Source organism: Pholis gunnellus (assembly GCF_910591455.1).
Source record: "Pholis gunnellus genome assembly, chromosome: 11".
Taxonomy (NCBI): Eukaryota; Metazoa; Chordata; class Actinopteri; order Perciformes; family Pholidae; genus Pholis; species Pholis gunnellus.
The window spans coordinates 13157486-13178298 of NC_136538.1; the positions used below are offsets into that span (position 1 = coordinate 13157486).

The 20813-nt window shown below is 44.4% G+C and overlaps 1 protein-coding gene across 1 annotated transcript in view; it reads left to right on the top strand.

The window, feature by feature from the left end:
• Positions 1 to 20813, top strand: part of slit1a (slit homolog 1a) — a gene marked incomplete at its 5' end in the record, with an annotated part of 81661 nt that overhangs the window by 25518 nt on the left and 35330 nt on the right. The window contains 2 exons of the mRNA XM_079168498.1: positions 19814 to 19885; positions 20688 to 20759. Coding sequence (XP_079024624.1) covers positions 19814 to 19885; positions 20688 to 20759 — 144 coding nt within the window. The remainder of the gene's footprint in view (positions 1 to 19813; positions 19886 to 20687; positions 20760 to 20813) is intronic.

Below are 20813 nucleotides of genomic sequence, written 5' to 3' on the forward strand. Positions count from 1 at the left end.
CCCTCCCTCCATCTCCAGAGAATAGCCTGCCCTTTGCTCAAGCCATTCCGTCTCCTTGGAGCTCATTGTTCCGTGGTTGCTAGGCGATAGCTGGGGCCTCATTTGGTCACCTTGGATACAGGGGGGAGCCTGGGTATTTGGTATGGGGTCAGGGCTGACAGAGGTGATGTGAAGGTGTGTGTGTGTGTGTGTGTGTGTGTGTGTGTGTGTGTGTGTGTGTGTGTGTGACTACGTCCAAGGTTGTGTGCGCACATTGTTACCCATCAAAGTGTGTGTGTGACTGGTGTGTGTGTTTGGTTAAGGGTCAGGCGTGACAGCACTGGTACAATAGGATGGGGTGTGACCAACCCCTCCTTCGCCATTTATTAGCCTATTCAGTCACCCACTCCCCTGCTCCAAGCCAGGCTGGGCCAGGAGGCAGCCGGGCTGTCAGTCAACAGGGAGGGGGAGGGGCAGAGAGGGGATCCCAGAAAACATAATTAATGTGTAACACAAGAGCTGCCGTATCGCTCTAAAGAGGAAATTAAAGAAACAAGCAGCCACTGTAACGGCAATTACGCAACCCTGAATAGACCACTGTCTTTGAGTTGTCAATGCTGTTTCATGCACTCACACCTGCTCTCTTTTTCGTCTCTCTCTCTCTCTCTCTCTCTTACTCTCTTACTCTCTCACTCTCTCTCACTCTCTCTCTCTCACTAGTTCTTTCTTTCCGTCTATGTGTTTCTCTCATTCTGTAAAATACACACCAGGGGAGAGCCTCTTTGTCAACCGCCCTTCTGAATTCCGATCCTCAATCGTCAAGATGGTCGTGGCTGGCCGGCCTTGGAGAGCCCTGGAGTGGCTTTCATAAACCTCAACCAAACACACACACACACACACACACACACACACACCTACACACACATACACACACACAGACCTATACTATTGTTGCCAAAGCTGAAGCACTCATCAAAATGGAGAGGAACATTTTTAGAAAATTATTCAAATGAGGCCCATTCTAGCCTCTATTCCTCTCTCTCCCTCCCTCTTTCTCTCCCTCTCTCTATATAGTCTATGTGACTGCGTGATTAGCTGCAGAGGCCTGTTCTCTGATATCATTAGGTTCTGCCGTGCATCCCTGAGCCCTTAGAGCAAAACCAGGAACGAGCGTTTTAGCCCCAAATTAAGGGTCGTAAAGGATGACTCACTGTCAGTGGTCTGTGAATCATCAGTGAGTGTTTCATGCCCTTTATCCAACTTTTAACACATTAGACACGCAAACTTTTCCTCTTCCTTCTGCCCCCCCATCTGTCTGTCCCGCTCCCTTTATCTCTTCCTTGTTTTTTTTTTCTGACATCACAAGACAATGTATCACAGCTTTCTGTTTTGCAACAAAGTGGCACCCTGAATGGAATTTGCAATGCGCCGCAGAAATGATCTGTGGTTGCTGTGTAGAAAAAAAGTATTCCCTCGAGAATCAGTCTCCCCCCCCCCAGCAGGGTCTGCATGTGTGTGTTCCAAAACCAACGTTGGAGCTACAATTGTTGCAGATTACCAGCCAAATCTCTGCCTTGAGTTCTCAACACTCCTAATGAGTCAGAAGGAATGTGTTGTCCTCACCTGAGCTGTAACTGATAGCAGATAAAAGATGATCTAACATGCCCACGCAGAAGGAAAAGAAGAAAGCCTGGCTCTGCGGAGGGCATACCTGCGTTGAGAGGCAGGGTGTGTCTGGCCTCTCAGGGTTCACCGCTCTGACAAAACCGCAGTGGTAATGCAGCAGAAAATGACTCCAGAAACTGGCACATAAACTTGGACTCAGTATGACAGCGGGGAGAGTCAGTTCTGCTTTTTCCAAACCTCACGCAGTTTCCGGAAGAGTCATTAAGGAATCATTGAGCGGGGAGGCAAAGAGATTCATATCCATGGAATTCATCAAAACAAGTTATTGAAAGTGGCCAACGCATTAATTTAGTGGGTCGGCTGAATTCAGCCATTGGGCTGCATTGATGTGGTGTTGACCCCGGACCGCAGCGTGCATTGCTGTCAGTGTAGCTTTGTTGGTGGAGCGGTAACCTTTCTTTGTACCCATGTTTGGGCCAGTAACCTTGCTTTGTGTTGCTGTGTGTATCAGGGTGTAGTGTGACTCCCCTTCTCCATAAATCACTGTCAGATTCCAATGTTAGGAAACAAAGCCCCCGCCTGAAGCTTGGATAATAGGGTTGTTGGTGTGTGTGTGTGTGTGTGTGTGTGTGTGTGTGTGTGTGTGTGTGTGCCCGTACGTGCATGTGTGTCAAGCCTGTAGCCCTTCATTTACCAATCGGCGGCAAACTGAGTTTATGAAAATTCATTGAGTGTGAGATGAGCTTTTTTTTTCTTCAGATGAATATTGCACGAAATGCAGCATTGGGTGACAAAACACTCCATCGATTTCAAGGAAGGGACGAGGGAGGGGGCGGAAAGAAAAGGGTGAGGGAATGAGGTTGATCGCTGGTGCGTGATGGAATAAACTGCAGAATTTCTGTCACTGCTTGCGCGTGTGACAGTGTGTGCGTCTGTCCCACACAGGGGGCTAATAAATAAATGATGTTTGAAATGAGAGCAGCTCTCCGTAGACCATCTCAACTTCATGAGAAGTGCTTGTTTACAACTCCGCACACACAGATACACACAAACTCACGCGCACGCGCTGCATCTATACTAGCGCTGAGGTACATACTGTTGCGCTCCTCTCCAGGAACATGTCGGTCATGTGAGCCTCTAAGTGTGTGTTCCCACTCCCAGGCCTTCAACACATTGCTCTCATTACTTTACAGGCCAAAGCAAACACGCATGCATATAAACACCTACCTTGTGAGATAGGCTGGAGAGCATTAGTGAGCTCAGCAGAGCAAACACGGTGATAAAGGCAGGATTTGGGCAAATTGTAATGGGAGGAAGCGGTGGGGCAGGGAGAGGATTTAGCCCCGGCATCTCCACAGGACCGGGCACGACAGAAGCCCATGAGTTTTGTAAGCAAACAGTGTGTGGCGCTGACTCGCGGTTCCTGTGTTTGCTCTGCGGGCTGTCCTAATATATCATTACTTCTCTCAGGAAAGACAACCTTCTCCTCAGGAGAGACGACTGCGTTACCTTCCAGACAAAACCTGACCTTTTAACTTTCTCCCTCCGGTAAATTAACCGGTGCCATTCCAGACGAGCTGTGAGAGAAAGTGAGAGGTGGCGGTGGCGGGGTGCTCATGAGAGAGAGAGAGAGGGGTTCATGGGTGTCAAGGAGATGGCTGTTGTTGCACAGAGGACATCCACAGTTTCATTGTTTTTTTGGAAGATTTTTAAACTTCCCATTTCTAAGCAACCGAAGCAAAGGTCAGAATGGAGGAAGGAAGTAGAGAACAACCGACTAGAAGGAGATGGAGGAGAGAGAGAGAGAGAGAGAGAGAGAGAGAGAGAGGAATGGGTTGACGGGGGATACAGCTTTGGAACGCTGCAGTGGTTTTAATTACAGACAGAGGAATAGTCTTTTTAAATATTTAGAGTACAGATGATCTCTCTGGCTGTGTGTGTTTGCGTGCACCAGGCTTTGTGTGTGTGTGTGTGTGTGTGTGTGTGTGTGTGTGTGTGAACTGCGCATATGTGAATGTGCATTGCTATGTGAGAACTTGTTTGTGCGTGCACATATTGTGTGTATGGTTACTCAGAGCATGTTTATGTGTGTGCGTGTGCGAGGGGCACAACATGTGTTGGGTATGCGATGAGCATGAGCAATTCCATGTGGACGCAGCAGAGATTTCAGTGCCTATCACTAACTGCAGTGCCACTTTTGAGTTAAAACCATCTTATATTAATTTATATTAACTAAGAAGTTAAAAAAACACCTTCAAAACTATAATAATAACATTTTATTATGTCATCATGCAGGTAAAACACGGCCACCAAATGTTTACATATTATTTTTCAGATTTATTCTTTGATCTAAATCATAACTTTTTTTAGACTTTAGGTTTTTGATCTTGTAAGGATGCTGGAAAAATGTCACTTGGCACCCAATGATAGGCCGATGGGGTGACAAAGAAGACTGTTTGTTCCCTCTTAACAGCATAAACCTTTTCTCCCAGACAGACTGCAATAGAGATTCTCATTTACCCCACTTGACTTAAAGTAGCAGGCCATCAAAAAGCAGGGAGAAAGCAGTAACAATTGTAGTGGTAAATAAAAAACACGGGAGACAGGGGTACGATTCTAGAAGTGGTTTAAAGGTGCTAAGTGCTCGATCTTGACAATGTGGGTCATGTTGTGAGAGACGAGCCTGAACTGCTCTCATGGCTTTAGCTCTCTGGTCGGCTGCATCTCTCTGACTGACGTTAGGGTGCAAAAAGATAGAAGGGCCGTAATCTCCAAATCATTAAACGGGGAAACTACAGGATGTAAAGAGATGTGACTGCTGTCTGTGAGCACTAAGCCGGAGGAAGTGAGGATGCCAGAGTTAAGTGGAGCAATATCCTCCTTGCATGTGTGAGGGGGCTACTCTTGTTAAATGGGTGCTATCATGGGCAAACAGTCTCTCCGTCTCTGGTTGTATTGTGTTTGTTCAGGGCGATACCAAGCCCAGTGCAGACTCAGACCCAGAATGGTAAATAGGCTGTAATTTTGAGGCAGCGCAACGTTCTGCAGGCTCACATTGATCCGTCATTGACAAAGTTAATGAGCGTGGACATGAGGCACGGAGTCTCTCCACAAAGACATCAAAGTGCCGCTGCCATGACTGGCCCGCTGTGAGACTGGCCTGCAGGCTGACACCCAGGCTGCCGCAACCCCTGACTCCCCAGGAGGGGAGAGGAGTGAGGGGAGGGGATGGAGGTGGAGGGGGGGGGGGGGCGCTTGGCACCAAGTGTAAGGAGTTTGTGTGTCTTCATCCTTTTCTCCCTGTCTCTCTCTCTCTCTCTCTCACATGCTCTTTCTGGTGCGTGTTTGGTATTTGTAGCAGGGTTAATGGGAAAGTAGCAGCAACTTTTGAGCAGCAAACAGGATTCCTTCACTCGATACTCTGCCTCTGCTCACCACCTGCTGCTTGGGAACCTGCTGGCAACACACACATGCACACACAAAAGTCTTGCTACTAGGTAACCCGTTGGCTATCTGCCTTTTCATTCCTCTCTGTCAACAGCAAATAAGAGAAAGGGGAAAAAGCAAAATCCGAGAGCAAATATTAGCCTATGCAGACAAAGGCATTCCAGACAGGGTTGTCACTCTCACTCACTCATCCTTAAAGTCCCATCCTCCTCCATCTCCCCAGCTCTTGGGAAATAAGGCATGTTCTTACGATTGATTGCTCATATTGAGGCACCTTCCCGTCACCCCCACAGCCCACGTTCTCTCAGCTTTTTAGTAGTCCTCCTCCCATTCGTCGTCTTCCTCCCTCCCCTGCCTTTCGAGGTTCAGATGTCATCCTCATCCTTGTCAGAGGAGTCTAATGGATCGGTCACGCTCAGGGCCCTCCCAGCCTGACTCACAGGGTTGGGGTGAAAGGTCATGGCTAGGGTGAGATAGAAACCTCGGAGAGAGGACATCCGCTGGCTGTTCCCAGCCGCGTGTGCGTCTGTAGTTCAGTGTGTGCGCGCGCGTGTATTATTTTCTCAGTAAACACCTTCTCTTCACTAGTGTGCTGGGTAGTTGGGTGGGGGACGGATGATTTGCACAGAGCAGTAAAATACACCAAGAGAAAATAAATAGCAAAGTTCAGCTACAGGATGTAGCATTGTCAGGTAAGCATACAAATGTGTACTTACACACACACACACACACACACACACACACACACACACACACACTCCCTGTGTCTGGCATATCCATCATAGCCTCTCGGGGCCTCCTGTTCTTTCTGGAGGTCAGAGTTGAAAATGGTAGAGAGGACGCTTACATAGACAGAGAGGGTAGAGAGAGAGTGTGTGTGTGTGTGTGTGTGTGTGTGTGTGTGTGTGTATACATGTCAGAACTGTGCAGAGCCTCAGTGTTGATTAGGTCTAGACCAGTAGGGTGATCTATTGCCATCTCAAGAAACACAAACCAAATGTATGTCTGGCAACAAGGCAAGTCAACACATATGATGACATATGACTTGAAGTTCTGAGGGTCAGCAGCACCTTTATTCCGAACAGTTGATAGTCTTTCTTGTGGTTCTTTTGATAGTTACAGGATTTTTCTTTTTGTCAGATCCTTTTTTTTTCCCCCTCAACGCAGATATGATATCGAAGAATCTCGGCAAGCATCATTAATGCAAAGCACATTTCCACTCTGCCGTTGTAGATTTCTTTTGTCTCCTTTTTGACTTGGGTGATTTCATACCACCAGCCTATTATGTCCTGTCCTCCCTTGCATCTTTATTATCCTTTGTTTCTCCTCCACCACCCTTCTCTCCTCCGCCTCCTCCCCCCTCCGACTTGTCCTCTCCCTTTTTTTCCTGGGTGGTGAGTTTTAATTTCATGCCCCCTGCTCTGGCAGTTGGTCCTCGAGTGAGTGCCAGGCTGGCTTTGTGAAACACAGCTTCCTCAGGGGCTACCAGTCCCTCTAACACACACACACACACACACACACACAGCCACAAATATGCATGCTCTCAGCCCCGGGCTATGCTTCGTCATCCATGCAGAACTTATGACAATAAAGTGATCCAGAAGTTGCTCTCAAGAACACACAAAGACGCATGCTGTCAGAGACGAGATTACACAAGCAAGCGCGGTGGCATGTTAGTTCAACTCCGACGAATGGACTTGATTCAGTGTTCACACACATGGAACAAAAAGCCATTGTATTCCCACTTATCCATCATAGCTGTCATTGTTTCAGTAATTTATCTGAAGGTATTGGCCTCATCTGGCTAGCGACAGTATGCTAACTGTACTGGCATGCATTCATTACTTCACACAGGCGACTGGCAGCCCTGGGGAGTAATCAGTCTTTATGCTAATGCTTGTGGATGATGATGGATGTGCTTCAGCCTCCATTGTGTTGGACTCTATCCGTTCGGAAAAGGAAATTCTGTTTCCTTCTTTCAGTGATATATTTGGACGCTGTTGTCAAAATGACTTATAACGATTATGTCGAAATCCACCTTTGAAGTGCTTAAGATATTTCATTGATTCAACTTGGTGTACAGTTAGGTAGACAAAGAGATGCTTTAGCATGAGTCTGTGTGTCTGCATGCCTGCGTGTGTGCGTGTGTGTGTGTGTGTGTGCGTGTGCATGTGTGTGTGTGCTTAGCCCTTGTGGTAATAATCCATGCCTACGGCTGCACCTCTGCAAGGGTTCATTAACCCTGAGAGTCGGTCTTCTCAAGCCTCATCTTTATCTCCTGATCACTGCAGAACACATCTGCTGCTCCAGGCTGGTTACTCATTAATGAAAACACCCCAGGGCCACATGTGATGCTTCTAAAATATTTTAAGGAATGCAAGAGGGTAATATCCCATGCCAAATTAATTCAAGAGACATGCAGACCCTCTGTAAAAGTGTTTGTCTTAAAGGGACAGTTAAATCAAATCGCACACAAATAATTTCACTCTTACCCTTCATGGCGTCAGACCCTGTATGTAGTTTTGGTTTCATTTGCTAAGGTTTTGAGATATCTGCTCTTATATTTTGTTGTAAAGCAAATTCAAAAGAGGGGAATTGAATTGCAAGAAATTACTTCAGAGCAACGTGTCTTTCCAGAAACATTGTCGAGGTTCTGTTGGAGAATCCATAGACCTCTCATTGAACAATTTTCATTGGAAATACACCAAAGAAATAGTTCCACTGAAAACTGTTGGCATTGAGGTCTGCCATAATACTGTGAGGAATAATTGTAAACGTCTTGTCGGTCATAGAAGGAGATAATTTATATCCACGAGCTGAAGTTGTCTTTGTCTGTCATTATGTGGTGGTTGTAAGGTTTGCTTCACCCACTCCCCTGCCTACATTGTGTGTCGTCTGTCAGTGTGGGAGGATGAGGGTATTCCAGAGCAGTGTGGAGGACAGATTAAACATCCAGAGCAGTCACTGATGTCCATTGTTAAGCGCTTTTTCTCAGGACGACTCCCACCCACCGCAGCACAGCTGGGACCAACTCCATTGTCCTCTCCTTCCTCTGCCAGCCTCAGTATTGGTCTCACAAACAGAACACACACATACAAATGTGCATACTTGTAAACACACACACACACACACACATTCCCTCAAGGCTTAGTCACAATTCCAGCTGAGTACCTTTTGTCTCCTAGCAACCAGCACCTCTGCAATTTCTGGCCTTGCACCTTTGGGCCCATTCCGACATTAGGATTTGCACACACACGCACACGCACATGCACGCACACACACACACACACACGCCGACTAGAGTTGGGTTTTGACTTGCTGAAATCTGAAAGGTATTGGGCCGTTAGCTCTGGTGGAATTACTTTCTTTATGCTGTGAAGTTAATTAAGAGCACTGATAGAAGGAGAGAGAGTAAAGCCCAGAGGCTTTGAATCACTTTCATTGCATTTCTTTTTAATTTTAAGTCCAAGTTTTCTCTCTGGAAGTTGTAGTTGCCACAAAACACAAAGTCTGCATCAGTTCAAATGGACATCAAAACAAATACCTGCATCAAACCCAAGAAAACAGCACCATACATGCAACTGTATTCACACAAGAGGTCTGAGAAGTTGTTGCAACCAAAGATTAATTAAGAAAAAGATAATCACACAGATAAGATTTTAAATAAACATTTAAAATAAAGACCAGCATGACCATGAGCTCATCAAGTCAAATAAAGGAATTATAAACATAGTTTTAAAGTGTGTGTGTGTGTGTGTGTGTGTGTGTGAAGTTTGTTAGTACTGACGCCAGAGCGAGTATAGCCTTCCTGACAGCCTCATGTAATATTCATGAGAACATTTCCATAGTCTGAGAGACCCTGCAGTTGTTTATTCATCGCTTCATGAATGCCTTTACTGACCCCTGACATGTACACACACCTGTCACAGGAAGGAAACGCTGCCTCCTCAAACCTGTTCACACGCGCACAAACACAATCACACTGTGCTAGCTGACCAGTTGTTAACCTTTTACCTCTTATATGTAATAGTGTGTCTATAGTCAACGCACCGTATGTTCAATGTTCAGGGTATCAGTGGTGTTTTCCCTCATTCTAAGACAGTCTTGTTCTCTGCTCTCACTCCCAGCTGCTTCAAAGGTCTTACCCATCTGAAAGACATGTAGCAATGGAGGCTACACAAGTAGCTACACCGTAGGCTTTTCCACTGCTTGGAAATGTAGCCGCACAGGTTTATGTCATAAAGAGATGCTGCATTGTGACTATGAGAAATGTGATCAGTCGGCTTGGGCTGCTTGTTTTGTCTCATACAAGTTTCTGATGCTGCTGGAGATTGATTATTTATTTATTTTCAGGAAAACGCATCTAGTTTTATTCCCATTGCAGAACTTCTCACTTCTTTGGCCTTATTTGCTATTACAAAATGGATTAAAACGGAAACAATTGGTCAATCAACAAATATCAGCAACAATTTTGATAATCAATTGATCTTTTTAAAAATGCCCCAAATGTACTGGTTTTAGCTTTTCATGTGAATATTTACTGATTTCTTTGTCTTCCACGATAGTGAACTGAATATATTTGAGGTTTGGACTATCGCTCAAACAAAACAAGCAGTTTGAAAATTTCAACTTGAGCTGTGAAAACTTGTTGAATGGCATCTTTATAATCCGTTAATTTCTTTAGCACATTAATGTAATGAAAATAGTTATTAGTCTGGGCCCTGATGTAAATGGAAACATGATTGCGTCGCTATTGATGATTGCTAGGCAATAATCTCATTGCAAACTTTCCTATCATTCTTTGATTTTATCAATAAATGAAAGAGGTTACTTTGGGTAGTCTTATTAAAGCACCATACAGCCTGATGATGTATGACCATACATGGTCCATACAGTGTTGCGGTGGTGCTATCTACAGGTGAAATCTGACGCTTGGCTATAAATCAGTTAAGGAATCTATGGCAAGACTGCCATATTCTGAGACACACAAGTCTCATTCCACCCTCTGTTAGTCACATAGTGGTGTGCGCAGCAGCTGCTCTTGTCTCCAGCTAACCACTACTCATCTATATTGTGTACTCTGTGTCGCACTGAATGCAGAGATATGGGGATGAGAGGCCTGACTCATTGCTGATTACATTGCTGTCTTGCTGCATTAAGATAACGTGTGTGTGTGTGTGTGTGTGTGTGGGAGTGAAAGCACTATACGTATGTGAGAGCATGCTTCGGAGGGTGCGTTTGTGTGCACGTGAGTGTGTCCTGTTAAAGATAAGGTGATACATGCCCTGGGTGCATTGTTGACTTGACGTCAGCCACAATGCACCTGTCTCGTACATCATGGTGAGCAAGAGGCAGTATGGGTAACCGAGGGAAGAGCCTGCAGCCTTTATTACTCCATCACTTCACCTCTCTCTTCTGCTCTATGGGATGGCTAATTCTCCAGTGTGGCCTTATTACCCTCACAGCAAAATGATGTGTACTACATATTTATGTCAATGCATACCCAAAACATGTAATGGGGAAGAAATTACAGAAATGATTGTATATGCAACAATAACGAGATGAGTTGGAGGGAAATCATGGGTTTTTTTTCACCCTCTAATGAGATCCTCTATTTAGACTGGGTGTCCTTGACTGTGTACAGCTAGGCAGGTACCTTTGGGCTGTTTTTGAGTTTAGCTTTCAGAGGGATTTGGACAGAGCAGGCACCTTCTATAGGCAGCTGCTCTGCTCACCTTCCCTCTGGCCTAGTCCTGTCCTCTCCTCTCGTCTGATACTTTCCATGTGTGACGGCGACTGTGAGAGCTTAAAGTAATGACTGGGAGGTTTCACCCTCGATCACAGTGGGTCAAGAGAATAGAACAGGCTGTATGCAAGTTCCTCAGAGAGAGGAAGGCAGAGGACACGAGAAGATGATCTATGCAGGGCTTCATTTTGGTCAGCAGATCTCTTCCTCCCTATATTGTTTTATGTTTTGTTTTCTTTTACTCTCTTTCTCCCCGGAGCCTTTTCTCCCTCTTCGTCTTGATGCAACTCTGCACCTCTACCAAGTGCATGGATTCGATTAAGTGTCTGGAAGTGTGTTCAGTTTACGTGTTGATTGAAATAGCTCCTGACTGTGTGTGTCTTAGTGACAGTCCTGTGATCTGGTATCAGCTGCCTGTGGTTAGGTGTGGTGGATCTGTCATCCCAGCAGCTCAATAACTCTGACCTCAGACCAGCTCTTCCAGGAAAAGCTGTCATTCGATCTTTGGGATCAGTTTTCCACTTTCTAGGTAGCCAGCCGTTCACAAAGAGGCATCTTTAACTACTTTAGCAAGGCCACACAGTGTGTATGTGTGTGAGTGTGAGCAGCCACCCAGATTGGCTTTGTTGTCTGTCTAAATGGCTGTCTCCTTCCCTTTTACTCCCTTACCGACTCAGTGTAAAACATTAGTCTAATCCAGCAAAATGATTTCCAGGCTATTCTCAGAGATGGAGATCATTATTTCTGGCTTGGTGTGAGCCCGCTGGCTAATGTAGGGATAGGTAATGGCAGTGATAATGGAGCTGTTGAGAGGTAGGTTTTACCTCACCCTCCCTCCTTTCCTATCTGTTCTGCTCACCCTTTTCTTCTATTGTCCAGCAGGTAGACAGCATGATGGATGGACGGGGCTTGGCTGTGTCCCTGTGCAAAGTGGCGCTATCGTGCACCCCGCCGTCAGTTGATAGCGCCTGTAAGCGTTTGTCATGATCGATGCCGCTCAGCCCTGCTCCATCACTCAGCTTGACTGCCAATGAAAGGCTTGGACACACTCAGAAACACAAGTAGACATAATGGTCGGGGGAAATTAGGGTAAATCGAGAGCTGGGAGAAAGGATAGATTTTCTCCCTTTTTTCTTCGCCATGTTAACTCTTTCATTTGCTTCACGGGTGGCAGCAAAGCACCCGGCCAAATGTATGTGCTCATATGGGATGTTTAAGTCTACAAACACACATAGACATCATGAATCGCTTACAGTGAAAGAAGAGATGTGGGCAACAGTTAAACTAGCTGTCTTGATTCTCTCTGTGCGTGCGTGCGTGCGTGCGTGCGTGCGTGCGTGCGTGCGTGCGTGCGTGCGTGCGTGCGTGCGTGTGTGTGTGCGTGCGTGCGTGCGTGTGTGTGTGTGTGTGTCTGTCATCCCTCATGTGGGCTTGATAAGTTCCACTGACATTGTGTTTTCTCTTGGTGGTTGTTGAGTGTTCCAGTCTGGGAGTGCTGTATGTTTCTCATTGGTTGCTGAGCTGTAGATGATTAGAGTGGAGTCCATCCATGAAATCCCATTTAGGTCCCATCGAAAAAGACACAGTGTGTGTGTGTGTGTGTGTGTATGTGTGTGTGTATATTATGGGAGCGAGAGAGACAGAGGGTGTTATGCTGGCTGTATTTTTTAACATCAGAATAAAACACAAACTCTCTCCAGATGCGCCCACATGGCCTCCCTTTTCCTCTTTCAGCACGTATATAAGCGTAGAGAGTTAAATATATATATATATGAGGGCTCTGCTCTGACAGTCTGTGGGGTCTGTTGGAAATGAGATAATGCTGCTTGATTACTTATTTCCTCAAATCTATAACAATCAATAGAGAAAGGGACACTACAGAGAGAAAAACAGTCTATAATGGAGTGACATGCAGCTCTACTTAGTCATTTTCCCTGGCTCTTTGTTGCCTATTAGCTCTTGTGGACTTGTGTTGACATTAGCTTTTCAAAGAAAATAAAATGTACAAAGAGAAAGATGCTATTAAATTATGCTGTGTTTGTTTTTAGGATGTTTTGTAGAGCCTATATTTAGGCCGAGAAGGGAGACAGAGAGACTTATTTCTCTCATGGGTATTTGTGTGAGAGTATTCTTAAAGCAGCCTGTTTATTCCTCTCTTTATAAAAGCAGCAGTTTCTTCCTCCCCGCTTATCAAGTCCTCCTCCTACTGAGCTCCATCCAGCTCTCATCTCTGCCACAAAGGGACTAGAGAAACACCTTACACACTCTGCGTCTCTGCATGATAATGTGTGGAACGTGAATGAAGGATTTTATTTTTAAGACTGTGTTCTGACCTCCAGATGATAACGGTAATCATGATGATGACAGTGATGGTGGTGGTGGTGTCTGGCTCCCTTGTCCATATTGCTGTATGGAGAACAAATCATTGCGGGTTGACAGGATAGAGAGAAAGTGAAGGGAGACACAGCTAGGAGGCATGTTTATCATTTATTTCACAGAGGAAGAAAGCATCATGTGAAGGTGTGGAGAGAGATGGATGACGGGGGGGCGGGGGGGGTGAGGGTGAGAGGAAAGGCGCAGATACTCTTGACCGCACACAGAAACACTCAGTCACTCTCTCCGGGCCACACAACTACACACACATACATGCCTGGGTTTTGGCAAGCACCCAAAGGCCCCGCAGCCTCGATCCATACTCCTTCTCACCTCATTCTCTTTATGTTATCCCCCACTCTCAACACCTTCCCTCCTTTTTCATCTGCCTGACACTGCGGGTTCGTTGTCTTCTACAGTTCTCCAAAATTATGTGTACACATAAATACAGCGTGTTAACATAGACAGTTTTTTTCCCCGCTTTTTGAGTGGGCCTTTATGCACTTAAAACCTTTTTAAAATGGCCTGAATCAAGGGACTTGATTACTTCTACCTCTACCTATATGCTTTCTCATGGTTTGTTGCAGCCTCCCTTTGGTTGGCTGCATCCACTGTAGCTTCTCCAGCGGAAAGGGCTAATGGCTCCATTTCTACACTAGACTGTATCATTAACTCCATAATTCTTACCCTACCTATCGACTGGTATCACTGAGCTGAGCTGTTTTGGGACAAGACCCACTTAAGTCTTGAGTCAAAGGAGATTAGTCCAAGTCTTTTAGTCATGTCACATGTGTTAATAGAAACATTCTAAGTGCAATCGTTTTGCAGGTTTATAAATGACAATTCAAATGACATGACATTTGAATATTTTGCATTCAAATGTGGGTTAAAGTTCTTTGTTTGTTAGTTTTTTTTAACATAAATGTAGGCAAGTCTGACTCGACTCCTCGAAGTCTCAAGTGTAAACTATACAACTCTGCGTATAGATATGTTTAGAGATGTATTATCTCAGCACATTTTGATTTCAAGCGAGCTGGTGCTACTGTACCATAAATCAGTATATGAACAGTTTATAAATCATTGCTCCAACATAGATCAAAACAAAATGTGGCTGAGGACATACACAAACAATTTGTGCATGTTCGGTTTGTTTATTTGAATGTATTACTCCTTTATTTGCACTATATTGAGTCATTTGTTGATACATTTCCAGGTTCAGTAACTGCTCTCTGAAAGCCCACAGTTTATTTGTGTGGTTGTTTATGTGTGTGTCTACTTGTGGGCTTTTACCATGCAGGGAGGAAGAAAGTAGTTAGCAGTTAGTGGCAGCACACTGTAATTCTGTTAACAGCCCTCACACACCTCATTAACTCTCTTAATGAGTAAGTAATCACACATTCCCCCTCTGTCTTTCTGTCTTTTTCTCCCTCTCTTAATGGAAGAATGGAATTAAGAGCATTTGGCAAGGATAAACATTTTCTTATCATGCAATCGAGTCAAGAAATCAAGAAAACAAACACTCTTTCTTTAGATACACACACACACTAATGCTTATGCTGGCACAGATACAAGCACCATACAGGCACCTCGTTTCAAGATCAGCATTTATTTATCAGGCCCAAATGAAAAGCATTTAAAACAATGTTTTGATAGCTTGACTGTATAATGATCTCTAAATGTGTAAAAGTGTTATGTAATCAGAGGTGTACTGAAGAGACAGATGGCTGAAATAAGTTTGAGAGCCTGTGAAGACGGTAACAGGAAAACTCGGGCCATGTCCGCTCCACAATAGTGTCATTTGCATGTTGAAAGATCCTACACAGCACTTTCAGATTATGGAAAAATGTTAACATTTATTCACTTTAGTAAGTTTACCTTAGAAACAACAAGAAAACAAGTCTCTAAACCTACAGGACCAATACCAGTTAGTTTACCAGAAAGGTACAAACAAAGAAAGAGAGAAAAAGAAAGACAGTGTTAACAGAGAACAGTATGAGGGTCAGTGAAGGAGGGACTTAAATAGAAAATATATCCTTAAATAGCAGTGTGTATTACCCCTCAGTGAAACCTCTAAAAACAAGATGTCAGAGCATCAGATCATCCCGTCTGATTCATGATACACCGTGTCACCCAACTGTGGAAGCAAAGGTTATGAAATCTTTAAGGCATGAAAGAGGCAATTGTTTGTGTTCGCATGTAGACATGTTTGCGCATGTGCATGTTTTCATTTATTCATTAGAAGTTGTATATTACTTACCACTGCCCTGAGGGCTTCAACCACAAAATGCTGTCTGTTCTTGAGGTAGCTGAGCCATTGCAGCATACCCAGAAACTCCTTTTGCTTTCAGAAGTCAGTAGTTGCAGTAAGTATTTGTGTCATGCAGAAGAGAGTTGAAGTTGTGTACAGTATTAATGCAGTGTACTGAGATAGAGATCAGAGGTTAATGATGTGAATCAGACAGGAACCAGACATTACCTTCAATGTGCGGCTAATCTCCAGACTAGGCGCCTTGAGCTATGTCTGATAACATTGCTAATTATTCCAGATACAGACTCTGCAGGGATTCTTGTAAATATGCATATCAGTAGCTGAGTTTATTGTCAGAGTACTTTGCACTGACTAAAAGATACCATTGTTTGCAAAAGTTGAACCTTAAAAATCCTGACCGCAGCACGTCTCGGGCCGTAGTTCATACAGCGAGGACACACCTGAAAACATGTGTGTTACCTCATCATTAGGGCTACAATGGGAATGACCTGTGAGCAACGTCACCTAAAGAGAGCCAGGCTACATTAATGAACTAACTGCCCGCTTCGAGGTATGTAGTGCATTAAGCTAAATCTATACCAGGTCTAGGCCGTTTGAACACCAGCTTAGCCACACTCTCGCTCACTCAGGCATCGGTTCACACACCTGTGATGAAAAAGGACTGGTGGGCATGCTGTGTGCAGGAAATAAGGAAACTAAAAAAGTTGCAGGTCTGACATCATTACAGCACTCTGTGAGAGTCCTTGGGGCCTGGACTGGGGCAGAAGGCTGCAGCCATGCCTCGGGATAGTCTTCATAGCATTGTAGTGCATGGAGTCTGGGCAGTGGAGAGTGCGGCATGGCTCTGAGGGTTTTCATGAATCCTTTTACCCTGAACAGAGCTGTGCAAGTGGAGTTAAGCCTGGAGGTTAGGTCCTGTGGCCCTACTTCTGATACTTAACTTTGCCTGCCCTCTGATTCTGCACAATCTGATGAACCTGAGGTTAGTTAAGCCTGAAGCAACACACAGACTCACATTTTAGAAAGTGTGTATTGGCCAGACACTGAAATGCTTAATAATTTGAGGGAGAAACAAAGGACAAACTGTAATCTCCTGCCATGCCAGTTTGATTGTTAACTACGTTTGGGCTGCTTCTCAAGTGATGCACTGTGATGGTATTTGCCGAAGGGCTGTGACATTCGATTTACTGTCATGACTTAGTGATGGAGACCATGTGGCCAATATCCCTCTTTGCGGGGACTGTTCTCACATAATCATGTCTGTTTTTGAAGGGTTCAGTGCTTCCCTGAAAATCTGCTTCCAAAACTAATCACAAATGTCAAATATCTCGGAGCCAACACAGTCAGGGCTGAGCTTAGAAAACACCATTGAGGGGCAACCACAGACTACGTAAAATACAGCATGGTCTCCCACAGAAATGTCCTGTTTGCCGTTTTAAGAATGTGTAAATGTAGAAATGTAGCGTTGCTAAATTTAATATTGCTCTGGCTCCCATAGGAGTTGAATGCGTCGATAAATCCTTAAAGGACACAGAAGACTGCAGCCTCCAAACCATGACCACTGTGATTATTTTGTTATATGTGACAGAGGAGAGAAAGAACCAGGCAGAGGGACAAAGGCAATATAAGTAAATGAGAGAAAGGCAGACTTTCTGGCACGATGGATAGCATCATTTAGGGTTGTCATGGCGCTTTTTTCTTTTGTGCACACATTGTTCCAGATCAGACATACAGTTATAAAGTGACCTCCCACGACCTCAGCATCTAATCCAATCAAACAGCACCATAAGTGGGAGCAATATAGATCACTCCAGCCAATCGTGTTATAGCGTGCTAATAGGATTATGGGGGTTTTAGTGTGCGGATTCCACCCTAGAGCTTTCATCTTACTACTTACACACATAGCATTGTATTCATATTGTCAAAGCCTTCCTGCCTCGTCTTGTTTTCCAGCTTCTCATGCCTGTTGCCATCTTTCTGTTTCTTCCTCTCCTTACAGCCACTGTAGCCTCTGGCGCTCCAACAATGCTATCCTAACACAGCAATCGGTTATCATTTCTTTTTTGAACCCGGAAGCGAACACACACAGTCAAAGACGTACCGCACGGAGAAGTCTCCAGCAGTGTTTCTGCAGTACGGCACTAAGGCATCTCCGTGTGCGTTAGTGTGTTTGTTGCAGGAAGGTGAGGAGAAGGTGAGAGGACTAATTAGTCATCAGATAGAGTGCAGGGCCAGGTAGACCAAAAGCATTCCTCATGCATGGAGCTGACTTGATAAGAGGCACCAATATAGCCCGGGTGCCAGACTGACTCAGCTTTCAACTCTGCACTTAGGCTGTTTTGCCAAGAGAACAACAAAAGAGCACAACTGTTCTGGCTCCCATGCTTGCAAGTTAGGAGACATGGAGGTGGTTTGATGTTCAGGGTATGATCCTGCAAAATATGGCAGACTGACAGAATAGATCGATTATTGTTGTGCAATTGCCTAAATTGCCTGCTAACTGTGTTGCCGGAAAATATCTGTGACAGCAGATGTTTTGCAGATCTGCAAAGGAAATAGCACTGAACCGCAGATGATAAAATTAGAATGTGCCATTAGATATGATATTTATGTTCTCTTTGAAAACAGGCCAGCGTTGTGTGTGTGTGTTTCATTTGCACATCTGTACATGCACGTCGCATTTTTGTGAGTTGAAAATAACAGCCAGATAAAGCTGGTGTCTTTGCTATTGAAATGTGATGCAGTTAAGATAATTGGACATGTTGTTTATTAGTTTATCCAAAGTACAAAAGTACTCATTTTATGGCCATTCCCACGTAGTGGGTATGTCATGTTAAATACACAGTCATCTTCTGATGGGGTGAGCCTGTAAAGATGGCGCAAGACCCAACAAGTTCCAGTCGACTACCAACTTACAGCTTGATCTCTATCGGACTTTCACTGTGGACATGCATTCATGTTCCATGAAATACTGAACTGTGATCAAAGTTCAACAGTTGCCTTGAATTTAATATATTCAAACAACAAAAAGGCAAAAACACAAATTCCATTTCTGATTGTGGTGTATTTGGCCTGCAGAGCGCTGTTTTAATGTCTGATTAACAATAAAAGGCACAACCACCCATTAATTTGATAGATTGCACAACACAATAGCTGTGGTGTGTTTTGCTCCCCTCATTTGTATCCCGTTTAAAAACCATGTATACAATATTCATTCCGAGGAAAATTCTGGGAAGGATGACCCGGTGGGGACATTGTGTGATGCCGATGTGTCGCGGAAGTCTTGGGAACGCATTTTAACATTACCCCATGGGGTTTTATAAGTGTGGATACTTGTTGTGTGTGTCATGGGAATGCCTAATGTGGTGTGCATTATCATTAAATAAGTAGAAGTCATCAGTCTCATGCAGAACAGTTGTGTTTTGTAGTTTTATAGATTGTGGTGTTGTGCTTCAGCCTCTCTATGGCCGACCATAAGTACTCTGTTTACGTCTATCTGAGCTGTGGGAGCCCTTCGTGTGTGTGTGTGTGTGTGTGTGTGTTTCAAGACAGTAGCCTCTCTAGCAGCCCCCTACAGTTTCCCTGTGTCGTGTGTGTGTGTGTGTTTGTGTGTGTGTATGTGTGTAGAAGAGGGGCAGAGCCTTTCTGAATGAGGTTAGCTCACCATTTAAACAACAAACAAAAGAATCTGCTAATTAAAACTATGGCTACTTGTGTTTCACTCACTCTGTCACTCTCTTTCCCTCCTCTACTCTCTGACCCTCCTACTTTCTACACACATGCCCTTTTCAAATGTCTAATTTGTACCCACCGTTAAGCGCTGGACACACACACACACAACACACACACACACACAGCCTAATAGTAAAAAATAACGTTCTTTGTGCCGCATCGTCCTAATGAATCCTTCCAACAGGATCAGCGAGGACCCCTCACTGGTTGCTGCATTGCTGCCTGGTTGTTCGGTCTGTGTGCAGGCAGCGAGTTGGGCATCTCACACCAGAGCACGGTCAAGGCACAGAGAACACATTATAGCATGAAAGAACACTGAATAATACAGCCACTATAAAATACCCACTCCATTGGGAGTATAGCTCTCCATGCACATTGGAGAGAAAATAAAAAATTGACTATCGCTTTCTGTTTTGTACCGATTAGTTTGGTAAAAGAGGGAGTGACACTGAAGAGTGTGAATTCTGCTGCAAGTATGCTTTAAACACTGGGCGTCACATTTACATAGGAAGAATATTCCTTCCAACAAAGGATTGTATTCCCCTTTTTTACGGTCACACCCTGACCAACCAAACAAACCAAACCAAGCCACCCTCAAGGGTAAGTTATGTGTAACTAATGCCTTCTTACTGTCTCTGCAGAGATCTGAGCGAGAACTTCATCCAGTCCATCCCCAGAAAAGCATTCAGAGGAGCTACGGATATCAAAAACCTGTGAGTATTTCCCTGCAACTAATGATTATGTTCATTATTGATGAATGATCGGTTTATAGAATGTCAGCAAATAGCAACAAAAGGCCATCGCACATTTCCAGAACCCATGAAGTCAAATATATTCAGTTTATAGAAATCTAAGACAATCTGAAGATATTTACATTGGAGAAGCTGAAATAAGTACATTTTTGCTTAATCGATGAATTGGCTTTAGCTTTTGACGTAGTGCTAGTTGATTTTGCTGAAATCAGTGATAATAAATCGTTGAAGAGTGAATCAAGATTATCCACAGCCAACAAATCACGCTTAAAGCTGCTGGTAGAAGGCAGCAGAAGAGTGTGCTTCATTCCAGCATTTTAACTTCTTTGGCTGAGTTAATCGCCCTCGCTTGGGGGTCAAACATTATTTGCGAATTGATGCGAGCGTGTGTGAACGCTCAGTGGATTGATTCTGATTGAGTAGACTATCCACCTCACACACACACAAGCAGCTCCCCAAAGATGGCTTGTAGCAACAGTGATTTACATCTTCCCCAGATTACATGCACATTCAAACAAGCACGCACAGATTTATGAGGTGTATCAATGCAGATAAACAATCAGTGAAGTCCCCCTTTGCTTCTCTTCTTGGGGGTTACATGAGCTGAGATGACTAAACCAGTATCGATTTACCCGAGTCCATCAGTGTACTACTTACTGTATCAATGATTACAACTACCCCACAGGGAGACAGAAATATTGTGTGTGTGTGTGTCTAATGTAACAAAGCCTCTCTCTCTCTCTCTCTCCTATGTGCTCTGCAGTCAGCTGGATAAAAACCACATCAGCTGCATCGAGGATGGAGCCTTCAGAGCTCTGAGAGGCTTGGAAGTGCTGTAAGTATCTAAAGTGATGCCATTCATCCAGTCTCACCTTGAATCAATCCATTA